Below are 13,481 nucleotides of genomic sequence, written 5' to 3'. Positions count from 1 at the left end.
ACTTCCTATTTGCAGAATCTTGGATACATCTCCTAAGAGACATACCTTTAATATCTAACGGAATAGTACAGCTAAAGTTATATTCTAAGTAGGTAGTTATTTCCATCTAAAATTTACTTCGTTTGGGGCAGCACCAGGAGAGGTGTATCCAGTCAGCCTCTGGACCTAGACACTTGGGACAACTATCAGTTTGTCTTAGACCTATGTTTATTAAGAAGGTAGCTGAATAATATAGTCTATGGACTATCATAAATTAAGAAGTGTTATGGTTGTTGTTGGAGGATGCCCTTGAGATTTGTTGGTACACTCTAAACCAGAAGTCGTCTGATTGTACACCTATATCTACCTCCCATCTTTTTTCCGCGATTGGTAATTGTTAGATTGAGCGAGGTGGCTCATAAGCAGCCTGTATAACCTCCCGATTGCTCCCTTTTTAATAACCATTTGTAACATTAAGTGCAATATGCCCCTTTTTTCCATAGGGATCTTTTTTTAACTTTGTATACAGTCATAGGCAGATCTTAAAGAGGCTCTGTCACCAGATTTTGCAACCCCTATCTGCTATTGCAGCAGATCGGCGCTGCAATGTAGATTACAGTAACGTTTTTATTTTTAAAAAACGAGCAGTTATGACCATTTTTGTATTTATGCAAATGAGGCTTGCAAAAGTCCAAGTGGGCGTGTTTAAAGTAAAAGTCCAACTGGGCGTGTATTATGTGCGTACATCGGGGCGTGTTTACTACTTTTACTAGCTGGGCGCTCTGAAGAGAAGTATCATCCACTTCTCTTCAGAACGCCCAGCTTCTGGCAGTGCAGACACAGAGCGTGTTCTCGAGAGATCACGCTGTGACGTCACTCACTTCCTGCCCCAGGTCCTGCATCGTGTCGGACGAGCGAGGACACATCGGCACCAGAGGCTACAGTTGATTCTGCAGCAGCATCAGCGGATAAGTAGCTACATCGACTTACCTGCAAACGCCGATGCTGCTGCAGAATCAACTGTCGCCTCTGGTGCCGATGTGTCCTCGCTCGTCCGACACGATGCAGGACCTGTGAGTGACGTCACAGCGTGATCTCTCGAGAACACGGCTGTGTCTGCACTGCCAGAAGCTGGGCGTACTGAAGAGAAGTGGATGATACTTCTCGTCAGAACGCCCAGCTAGCAAAAGTAGTAAAAACGCCCCGATGTACGCACATAATACACGCCCACTTGGACTTTTACTTTAAACACGCCCACTTGGACTTTTGCAAGCCTCATTTGCATAAATAAAAAAATGGTCATAACTTGGCCAAAAATGCTCGTTTTTTAAAAATAAAAACGTTACTGTAATCTACATTGCAGCGCCGATCTGCTGCAATAGCAGATAGGGGTTGCAAAATCTGGTGACAGAGCCTCTTTAACTGTAGGCATTTTAGGAAGTCTTTCTTAGATAATCCATACTCCATTTTAAAGCTCGAGAAGTCTCTCCTATTTCCATTAATTAAGATATGGGAGATTTGTGTAATTCCTTTGGCAATCCAAAAAAGACTATCACTGTTCTACAATTCCCCAAGGCGCCCAGCTTTCCATAAATGGGTAAAGTCTATTTTGTAAGGATGAGCCCCAAAAATCCAAACTATGAAATATATTATTGTATCCTATAAGTACTACTTGACCCAAAATGTATCTATTTATAATACCATTTATTTTTTTGGGGAGATTTTCAGCAAGGCAAACGTAATCTCGTTTACATCGTAATCTCGCGAGTTAAAGTTACGGCTTTTGGAAGGCAGTGCGGAAAAACAAAAATTGGCTGTCATTAAGGGGTTAAACTTCTAAAAAGCATGACTAACGCCTCACGCACATGACCGTGTGTGCCGTCCGAGTCCCGTCAATGAATCGAGGAAAGATAGGACATGTTCGATCTTCCCTCGGATCGGAGACTCGGATAATTTTTCACGGACCCAATTCAACCGCTAAAGTGAATGGGTCCGTGAAGACTATCAGGTGCCACTCGGATGCCGTCCAAAACGGTCGTGTGCATGAGGCATAAGGCTAGATTCACAAGAACGTGTCCGTTTTGCATTGCCGTTCTGTGTGGCATCAGTGTTCAGTGTGGCATGTTTTCTTTGCCAGTGTTGGTGCACTGCGTTTCTTTACCAACTGATGCGTGAGTCACAGACAACACATGGAATACTTCTGTGTGCTGCCCGTGCTTTTCACGCACCCATTGACTTCAATGGGTGCGTGATCCGCAAAAACGCACCAAAATAGGACATGCAGTGAGTTTCATGTAGCAGAAAAACACGCTGCGTGAAAAATCACGCATGTCTGAATAGCCTCGTTGAGTTGCATAGGTCCGTGTGCTGTCCGTTGTTTTCACGCACCGCACACGGATGTGTACAACAGCACTTATATGACAGACCTGGGGGACTTTTTCAGTAGGCCCTTTGCTGCCCTTGCCGGGGGAGGGGCGATGTAATGATTGTGACCCCTTTGTGCCCGATGGCTTAGATGTTGCTGTTGACATTGGCATCGAAGTGGTTAAACTGTTGGGATGTGTGTTATCTCCAAACACCGCTTTTAAAGCAAGATGTCCGCTGTAATATACGGTACTGCATAAACACGTTCCAGCCCCTCGCTATGACGTACATAAACGTCATTGTGCTGGAAGGAGATAAGAGTGGTCAAATCAAACAAAGTGGAGAAAAGGTTGTGTACCGCTTCTGTAGATGACACAAGGCAGTTTAATAACTAGAAATTATCTTCCTGCTTTTTTGTGATACTTTTTTACGTTAAATTGAATTAGTGTTCAGTTTGCCTTATGGAAAATCTCTTTGCCATATGGTAGTGGTATATCTTTTCAATTCTTATTTATTTACTTTCCCAATGAATTGGGGGGGGAGGGACAAATGTTTATGAATCGATGAATGTAAAACAAAAATTACCCGTGGCATACGTTTTGCTCATAGAATGCATTGGGTATGTTTTTTTGTATAATTTGTACCCTACATTAAAAAATAAAAAAAAAAGCACGTTATTTTTTATTATTAATATATATTTTATATTTTAATAACTTCAGACTACTCCAATAACCGCACTACCAGCATTACAAGTTCATGGCCACCTAGTTGGTTCTCAGCCCTCTCCGTACCCTTCTACAATAACTACAACAGGTCACCCTGCAGAACAAGTGAAGAAACCAGGACAAAACTTCATGTGCCTGTGGCAGTCATGCAAAAGGTAAGTGGTTTATGAAATGAGGCAAACATTTAGTGATGTGCTCCATTACCATTTGGGAGTTAAGCTGCCCACATATTAAATTATGGTGGATCATGCGGACAATCTAATGGGTTTGGGGGCATCCACACGTCAGACGTTGAAATGAGGATCGGCATGTTGAATGTTGAGCTTTTCTTCCTCCCTCTTAGTCGGGCTGTTGTCTGATAACTATCTTGTGTATGGCCAGTTACTAAAACGCCTAGGGTTTTGGTTTTGTTTTTCTGTCTTTTTTATGGGTGGTGTCCTCTGTCAATGCATAACACTTTTGTAATCTCTGGGAGTCATTTTTCCCCTCTTTCTAAGGTGGTTTGAAACTCCGTCCCAAGTGTTCTACCATGCCGCAACACAGCATGGGGGTAAGGATGTGTATCCTGGGCAATGCCTGTGGGAAGGCTGCGAACCCTTTCAGAGACAGAGGTTTTCTTTCATTACTCACTTACAGGTAAGTTATTGGAAAGTATTGTGCACTAACACTGTCATTCGGCAGCCTTTTTAAACCCATGCCATGTGACATACATTTATGTCACGGACGGGAAGCCATTAATGCAAAATACTGTATATTTACGGCATTTGATGGCGCGGGCATACAGCTGTCACCCTGCTGTATCCCTTTAAATGCTATAGTCAATAGCGACCACGGCATCTGAGTGGCTGACGGGGATGGGGCTCCCTCTGCACCCCATCAGCCGTGACACGATCGCAGGGTACCAATTGTTTTCATTGACCGAAAAATGGTCTTCTAGTCTGCCATGTACAGAAGCCTATTAGGCCCTGCTGGGTGCCGAATAGGCTGCCTGTAAGTCTAAAACTAAGTTGGCATAATACGGAATTATGTAATAATCATATAAGCGATCGGAAAAAAAGTTGAAAGTGAAAAAAATAGATGCCTTTTTTTCCCCTTAATTTTCTTCTTATTCAGGGGGGGGGGGGAAAAACGTAGTTGGTATTTCTGAGCCTGTAACGACCCAATCGATAAAATTGTCATCTTTATCCCACCTGGCGAACGCCATTAAAAAAAAAAAAAGACAAAATTGCTTATTTTTGGTCACTTCGCCTCCAGAAAAAAATGGAATAAAAGATTATCAAAAATTTGCATGTACCCCAAAATTTGTACAAATTACAGCTTGAAACTAGATAAAAACAAAGCGTTGTCAACGGAAAAATAAAGTTGTGGTTCTTAGAATAAGGCGATTCAAAAACTGTTTTTGTTGTGTAAAATTTGTGAAACTTCTATAAATCTGGTGTCCTCATAATTGCATCGTTCCACAGAATAAGGTTGACCCATCATTTACACGATCAAGTGCAAAAACAAAACCGAAACATACTATTGTATATAAAATTTTGGGTTGGGATAGAAAAATAAAAACCTCAGTAATGCCACATTTTATGTACCCCAAAATGGTGTCATTAAATAAAAAAAACAAAACAATTTAAAAGTTTACGGCTCTCTGATCACAATGATGCAAAATGATGGTCCAGGCTAATTTTATTTGCTAAAAACTCCACGTCATCATTTGCTATAACCCAAAGGTGGACCCCGTAAATGTGGCGGAGATTGATGTTTTGGGGCATTGTGCTGCATATAGAGCTAATGAGGAAGCCAAAGATGAGGCATTACAGGAGCTCGTATTTTGTACAATGCTAACAAAAAATGAAAAAGATCCTGGGTAGTTGGTGGGCGCAATACACAATACTAGCTAGTTGCCGTTAGGCAAGAAAAGCCCTGTTTTCCAACTACCATAAAGATGAATGATAAATAAATAAAGTAAATTCTTTAATGTGCTATATATAGCAATGTAACAGACCACATGAAAATTAAAATTGTCACTGCTAGATTGCCGGGTAAACGTATGCAAGACAGCTGCCCATGCACTAGTGTAACACACCTATGAGCCAACGTAACACGACCGCTATCGTAGCCGTCAGTGATTGAGGTGTGTGCTTAGGTTTAGCCAGCAAAGCAGGAATTAAAATTTGAGAAGCCCCCCCGACATGTTTCGTTACTGCTGTAACGTCCTCAGGGGAAATGGGGCTAATTAGCCCCATTTCCCCTGAGGACGTTACAGCAGTAACGAAACATGTCGGGGGGGCTTCTCAAATTTTAATTCCTGCTTTGCTGGCTAAACCTAAGCACACACCTCAATCACTGACGGCTACGATAGCGGTCGTGTTACGTTGGCTCATAGGTGTGTTACACTAGTGCATGGGCAGCTGTCTTGCATACGTTTACCCGGCAATCTAGCAGTGACAATTTTAATTTTCATGTGGTCTGTTACATTGCTATATATAGCACATTAAAGAATTTACTTTATTTATTTATCATTCATCTTTATGGTAGTTGGAAAACAGGGCTTTTCTTGCCTAACGTATTTTGTACAACACCCTGATAAACACCATAGCCATGTCCCATGGTACAAAATGCTGGCTGGCACATCGTACAGATGGCACTGTATAATGCTTACGTGCTATCACGATGTCCAGACGGAAACATTTCTTCAGTTTCAAGAGGTGGTTATCAAGGCCCTAATATTGGGAACCTGGAAAGGGAGGGCCAAGCACATCTGCTGGAAGCGAGGGCAGCACTATTTTACTAGGGCAACACTTTCCCAGAAAAAGTCACCAAACTGCAAAGGTGCAGAGTGTGTTCAAAAAGGGGGATAAGAAGGGATACCATTTGTCAATGTGGACACCTGCCCCAAAAAACCTGGCCTGTGTATAAAAGCGTACCACACCTCTATGGATTATGCATTTTATTTATTTAGCCCATTATTGTTCCACCTTTTATTATGCCCTCATATGTGCTCCGCGCAGCTAACGTGCCTTCCCATTATACATTGAAATACCGGTAAAACTCCAAACAAAATGACAGCCACGCAACACAGAAAAGATTCAGAAGTGTCAGGATTCTGAATACACATGACGTCCTGGCTGGATGATCATGTGTATTCATTATCGGGACACTGGATTAACGTTAATCAAGCAGAATCGCTGTGTATGTCGCTGCAGATCATGTTCTGGTAAGAACGCGATTCTGCCGTGTAAATGAATGGAGAGGAGTGCATGATGCCGATTGGTCAGCGTCATGCACTCCTCTGTACAACGCCCACTTGGTCGAAAGTAAAAGTACGCCCACTTGGGCATTAAGAAACTCATTAGCATAAACCAAAATCGCTCCTAACATTGTGAAAATAGATCGTTTTTTTAAATAAAAAGCATTACTGTCACCTACATTACAGCGCCCATCTCCTTATGTAGGAGATAGGACACTTATAATGTGGTGACAGAGCCTCTTTAAATTAAGCCCTGCCAGAGGCAGGGCTTAATAGGAGCACAAAAATGGCAGACCTGCGAGCCTTCATTAGGCCCTCAGGCTGCCTTAGAAACCATCGCAACCCCGCAATTGCATTGCAAGGGGGCGCGACGAGCTGCTAGAGGGGGTTGCACCCCTCTTTCTAACTATTTAAATACCGCGGTCGCTATTGACCCGCAGCATTTAACAAGTTAAATGAGCGGGATCATTTCAGTGATGTCGGCTGTAACATACAGCCGTGAGCCCGCTCCATGCTTTCCCTACCCGGCTATGAAGTAGCCATACGTCAAATGTCGGGAAGGGGTTAAGGAAATCCTCAATCAATGAATTACATTTATCTATGCAGGGGATTTTGGGTTGTTTACTCAGCTAAAAAGCGGAATACTGAGAGAAGCCCAATGTTTTTGGGGCATGGGCTAGAGATATGGATGGATGGATAGATATAGATTTTGGGTTGTGACCTGTATTACTTTAAGGAACTTTTTGTCTTGGCTGTTAACTTCTGTGAATACACGTACCTCATATGCTAGAACACTTCAATTTATCTATTTGTATTAGTTGTAGTTCATTTTTCTCAACGCAGACATGTTTTTTGTTTGTTTACAGGACAAACATTGCTCAAGAGATGCTCTCCTTGCTGGATTGAAACAAGAAGAGCAGGCCCAAACCGGAAATCAAAAATCTTCCAATAAGTAAGAACATTATAATCATGCAAAAGGCATTCAAAATTCTTAATTAAGATGGCCATACATGGCGAAATGTCTCACCAAGTAAACATGTCTTAGACTGCTCCCATTTTCTTACCCTCCCTGCTATTCTAGTGGCCCACTAGCAGTTAGTCTGTCGTTTACTATGACAAAAGGGAAAGATCGCTTAACCCCTTGGAAATACACGACGTAACTACGTCACAGCCGCAAAGGGAGTATTAAGCATGGTCATGTGTTGATTCTGCTACATCATACTCAGCGGGTGTCGGCTGTAGGTTACATAGGTTGAAAAAAAGACACTGGTCCATCACATTCAGCCTTACTCAATCAAGCTGTGTAGTAATGGTCAGTCTATGGAAGATGTTCGTGAATTGCAAGCGGATTTAAACTAACTATTTGGGGCGTCCACTTGACAAATGAAGTTTAATGTAGATAAATGTAGAGTTATGCACCTGGGTACCAACAACCTGCATGCATCATATGTCCTAGGGGGAGCTACACTGGGGGAGTCACTTGTTGAGAAGGATCTGGGTGTACTTGTAGATCATAAACTAAATAACAGCATGCAGTGTCAATCAGCTGCTTCAAAGGCCAGCAAGATATTGTCGTGTATTAAAAGAGGCATGGACTCGCGGGACAGGGATGTAATATTACCACTTTACAAAGCATTAGTGAGGCCTCATCTAGAATATGCAGTTCAGTTCTGGGCTCCAGTTCATAGAAAGGATGCCCTGGAGTTGGAAAAAGTACAAAGAAGAGCAACGAAGCTAATAAGGGGCATGGAGAATCTAAATTATGAGAAAAGATTAAAAGAATTAAACCTATTTAGCCTTGAAAGAAGACGACTAAGGGGGACATGATTAACTTATATAAATATATTAATGGCACATACAAAAAATATGGTGAAATCCTGTTCCATGTAAAAACCCCTCAAAAAACAAGGGGGCACTCCCTCCGTCAGGAGAAAAAAGGTTCAACCTGCAGAGGCGACAAGCCTTCTTTACTGTGAGAACTGTGAATCTATGGAATAGTCACCGCAGGAGCTGGTCACAGCAGGGACAGTAGATGGCTTTAAAAAAGGCTTAGATCATTTCCTAGAACAAAAAAATATTAGCTCCTATGTGTAGAACTTTTTCCTTCCCTTTTCCCATCCCTTGGTTGGACTTGATGGACATGTGTCTTTTTTCAACCGTACGAACTATGTAATTACACATCTTTCATTGCTTGATTAATTCTAAGCCTCAATGCAATTTGTCAGTAAATCATCTAGCCTTTTTTTTTTTAATGTTGATAGTATCTGCCATTACTACCTCTTGGGGAGGGCATTCCATAGTTTGACTACTCTAACTGTAAAGAACCCTTTTACTATATTGATGTCTGAAATTTCTTTCTTCCACACGCAATGAATGTCCCCTCGTCCTTAGAGTCCCCGGAAAGAACATATGTGCTGGTTCATTGTATTGACTACACATATATTTATACATGTTAATAAGATCCTCGAGGGTTTCTTCTTTTTTTTTTTTTTCCCAAGCTGAACAAGCCCAATTTCTCTAGACTTTTGTTGTAAGGGACACCTCATTACTAAATGTGATCTAGTCGAAGGCTTTTGAACCCACTCCAGTTCTCCTATATCATTTTTACAATGTGGAGCCCAAAACTGAATTCCATAATCAAGATGTGGCGTTACAGGGGATTTTTACAGGGGTAATATTAAATCACAGGTTTTTATTTTTATACACCCTAAAATCCTATTTGCATCTACTGCTTGACATTGAGGAGAGCTGCTTAGCTTATTTGTAACCAGAATACCCAGGTCCTTCTCTTGTTCCGTTATCCCCATTACACTTTACTGCAACATCTGGGTTCGGAGATAACTCCGATCCCGGCCGTCTAAGGCCTCCTGCACACTTGCATCACCGTTTTCATGGCCGTTTTTGACGGGTCCGTTAACCCGTTTTAGCGGCCGTGTGATTTCCGTGTGCACTCCGTGCGCCGAGCATGGTACTGTCCAGGGTGCTGAAAGAGCAGGGTTGTTCAGCGCTAGTCACTGTACAGGGTGCTGAAAGAGTTAATGGGCTGCACTGATCGGCAGTAACTCTTTCAGCACCCTGGACGGTGACTAGCGCTGAAGAATGACCATGCTCGGCGCTCGCAAAATACAATTTATGAAATAAAAAAATCAGTTCATACTTATGCAGAACGCCCTGCGTTTTCCTCCTGTCCGGCCTCCTGGGATGACATTTCATCTCATGTAACTGCTGCAGCCAATCACAGGCTGTAGTGGCGGTCACGCAAGTCTGGATGACGTCAGAAAGCCGGCCTCCAGGGATGAATCTTCATCCCACGTGACCGCCTCTGCAGCCAATCACAGACTGCAGCGGCCTCTGCAGCCAATCACAGGCTGCTGCGTCATTCAGGAAAGTTGGACTGGAGGAAGAAGAGGGACTCGTCACCAAGACAACGACCGGGGTACGTATGAACTGCTTTTTATTTTATTTTTATTCAGCAGCCTCTTCTCTATATCAGTGATTGATAGAGACAAGTGGCTGCCGATTAGTGTAATATATCTGTAATGTACTTCTGCCCGCACGGCCGTTGCTAGGCAACGGCTCCGTCACACACGGATGCCTTCCGTGTGCCTTGAGGTTTTTTTACGGCCCCATTGACTTGCATGGGCCTCACGGTCACGGAATCTCGGACCAAAGTAGGACATGCTCTACTTTTGTCGGAACGGAGCAACAGGACCGTCAAAAAAACTGAAGTGTGCATGGCCCCATTGAAATGAATAGGTCAGGGTGCTAGCTGTCAGAAAAACGGCTAGCACCCTGAAGAAAAAGACTGAAGTGTGCACTTAGCCTAACCACACTTAGCCTAACCACACTTAGCCTAACCACACTTAGCCTAACCACACTTAGCCTAACCACACTTAGCCTAACCACACTTAGCCTAACCACCCTTAGCCTAACCACCCTTAGCCTAACCACCCTTAGCCTAACCACCCTTAGCCTAACCACCCTTAGCCTAACCACCCTTAGCCTAACCACCCTTAGCCTAACCACCCTTAGCCTAACCACCCTTAGCCTAACCACCCTTAGCCTAACCACTTAGATGCTGCAGTCACTATTGACTGCGACATCTAAGTTGTTAAAAAAAGGGGGGCATCGGCCCCTTGGCAACGTGATCGTGGGGTGCTGATGCATGTTATTAGAGCCTAATGAAGGCCCCCAGGTCTGCAATCTTTGTTCTCCTATTAAGTTACAATACATACGTAGATATTGTACCAGCGATCAAACGGTCACTTGTTCAAGTCCCCTAGGGAGATTAAAACCTTTTAGAAAGGTAAATAAAGTTTAGTAATGTACAAAAAAAATATAATTCAACAAAAGAACCTTTTCCCATTTTTTCCCTAAAGTAATGTAAAAGATAAAATATAATTGTTTTTGCCGTGTCCGTAAAATTCTGAGCAATTTTAATAAAATGTTATTGGTGAAAGCTGTAAAAAAATAAAGCCGGAATGGCAGTTTTTTGGTCACCTTAACTCCGAAGTAAAATGGAATACAAAGTGATCAAGTTAACAATAGAGGAATCGCGTTTTATTTTCCCCCATTCCTTCCCGCAAGTACTTTTACTTTGCGGTTTCTCATTACATTAAATAGTACGATTAATACATCTCCTCTCGCAAAAAACAAGCACTCATATGTCTATGGAAAAATAAAAAGTTTTGGCTTTTGGAAGGTGGGAAAAGAGTCCTTAAAATGGCTAAAGCTGCCAAGGGGGTAATCACAAAGTTTTGCCAACATTTAATTATTAAATGCTTCTGATCTCTAGAAGCATCGATGGCATTACCCTAATTCTTCCATAGTTGTCTTTTTGAATTGCGTAAGGCACCAATTCATACACCTTAGGGATTTGTGAAAGCATTGATCCGCTAAAATAATTTTTGGCTATTCACACCCCTTGCATGTTGCCATGGATGGCTCTTAACACTCTAAATGTGTAATTTTGTACCCTGCTTTCTTAAGTTGCCTGTGTACTAGGGATTTTAGACAAGCCATAAAGACCATTTGCAGCCGCCTGACTGATTTTTTTCGTGACTCGAGCATGATAGACGCCGACCGATGTTACATTTTGTTGCAGTCTTTGGTAAATTGGCAAAACTGTTTTATTACTAACGACGAACTAGGTTTCCATTGCCGGTTTCAGACATTGATATTTAAAAGGGTTGTCTCATCAGGACTACCCCTGTCCATATGCCCTATCAAGGCATATGGACGTCAGAGGATGGCCCGCACTAGTGACCCCCTCTGTTAGCCATAGAGCCACAAACGGCGGCTCTGTCAGACTTGGCCCATCCATGTATTACATGGTCAGCTATTCATTTCAATGTCTGCCGTGTAATACTACATATCCCCAGTGACCGCTGCGGGGGAAATGTTTGGAACGCTGAAGGTTCTCCCGGCAATAACCGCTTCTTGCTGGGCCGGCTTCAATATGGAAAGGGGTGGTTATGTGGAGACAACCCTTTTAATCAGACTATTTCATGAGTGCAGCTATAATGCTTGTTTGTTTGGGGCAGCGCAAAAAAAAAAGATTTGTATATTACTAAGCTGAGGCTTTACAAGTATTTTTGAGCGCTAGTTTGTCTTGTTGTAGACAGTCTGTCAAATAGAATCTCATTGTAAGGGGAATTATAAGGTATTGCTAACTTGCAACATGAAAATAATGTAATCATATCAGAGAACTAATATTCTAACAAGAATTTGTTTTCTTCACCCCACAGACAACCCTCTTCGGGGACACCTAACCCTCGAGCTCAAAAAGCGATTGTGAACCATCCAAGTGCTGCCCTCATGGCACTGAGGCGGGGATCAAGGAACCTTGTTTTTAGAGACTTTACAGTGAGCTTAATAATCATAAAGGAAATCTGCTAGATGGACCTTTTACTTAAAATATCTAAAAAATGTAAAAAAGTTACATGCTTGAAGCTTTTAAATGCTGTGCTTTGGTTTTCACAATAGTTCCAGTTCTGATTTATGAGTTCACACTAAGTCCCTTCGTTAATAGGGACCATGACAGAACTAGAAGTATTGTCATTAAATCTCTGCAACACATCAGCTGAAGACTTCAGGCCTGTAACCCTAAGGTAGAGCTCCACTCATGAATCCTGCTGAATTTCCTGCCCAATGTGTAAACCCTGGCAACACATCCAGCATCTCCTGCCACCTGTTTTAAACTTCGGGTGGGAGACCTGCCTTTCCTTGTCAGTGGAGCTGGGTTTACACTGATAAGTTGAGCGCTATACATCTGATAAGATAAAAGCACACATTGATAGAAGCCGTTTGCGCAGCCATATGTATTGGTGTCTGCTATAAATTATCTAGATGATTATTTTAACTACATGTTTTTTCTTAACTTTGTGTAAAGGATGAAAAAGAGGGACCAATCACAAAACACATCCGTTTAACAGCTGCCTTAATATTAAAAAATGTTGCAAAACACTCAGAATGTGGTCGTAGGTAAGTTCTCCTTATGTTTATTTAGAACATTTCTGCCAATGTATAATTAATCCCTTGAAGTCCAAGCCATTTTTTTTATTTTCGTTTTTCACTCCCCGGCTTTTAGGAGTCATAACTTTTTTATTTTTCCATCAATAGTGGTGTGAGGGCTTATTTTTTGCGGGAGGAGTTGTAGTTTCTACTGGCACTTTTTAAAGAACCATATAATGTACTGGGAAACAGGGAAAAAAAATATTTGTGGGGTGGAATTGTAAAAAAACGGATTCATTTTCTTTTGGGTTTAGTTTTTTTGTCTTTCACCGTGCGTCAAAAACAATCATTTAACTTTATTCTGCTGGTCAATATGATTAGTGATGGCAAACTTATATAGTTTTCTTAATGTTTTACAAAGAAAAGACTATTTGTTAGGAAAAAAAATGATTTGTCACCACGTTTTGTAAGCCATAGCTTTTTTTTTATTTATTCGTCGATTGAGCGGTTTCGAGCGCTTATTTTTTGCGGCACGAGCTGTGGTTTTTATTGGTACAATTTTTTTTTGGTACATACGACTTTTTCATCACTTTTTATTACAGTTTTTTTTATCGCTAAGTTGACCAAAAAACAGCAATTCTGGTCTTTTTATATTTTTTTTTGTTTGTACGGCGTTCACAGTGCATATTAAATAAGGACAAGGGGGGGGGGGGGTT

The 13,481-nt window shown here is 41.8% G+C and overlaps 1 protein-coding gene across 1 annotated transcript in view; it reads left to right on the top strand.

The window, feature by feature from the left end:
* The window catches only part of ARID2 (AT-rich interaction domain 2), a 163,405-nt gene that overhangs the window by 147,936 nt on the left and 1,988 nt on the right, over nucleotides 1-13,481 (top strand). Inside the window, exons 16-20 of the mRNA XM_075857031.1 lie at nucleotides 3,063-3,223; nucleotides 3,566-3,704; nucleotides 7,179-7,264; nucleotides 12,060-12,177; nucleotides 12,704-12,795. Coding sequence (XP_075713146.1) covers nucleotides 3,063-3,223; nucleotides 3,566-3,704; nucleotides 7,179-7,264; nucleotides 12,060-12,177; nucleotides 12,704-12,795 — 596 coding nt within the window. The remainder of the gene's footprint in view (nucleotides 1-3,062; nucleotides 3,224-3,565; nucleotides 3,705-7,178; nucleotides 7,265-12,059; nucleotides 12,178-12,703; nucleotides 12,796-13,481) is intronic.

This window comes from Rhinoderma darwinii, chromosome 3, assembly GCF_050947455.1.
Source record: "Rhinoderma darwinii isolate aRhiDar2 chromosome 3, aRhiDar2.hap1, whole genome shotgun sequence".
NCBI lineage: Eukaryota > Metazoa > Chordata > Amphibia > Anura > Rhinodermatidae > Rhinoderma > Rhinoderma darwinii.
The sequence above is the reverse complement of the archived record's forward strand: the minus strand, read 5'-3'. Positions and strand labels throughout refer to the sequence as shown.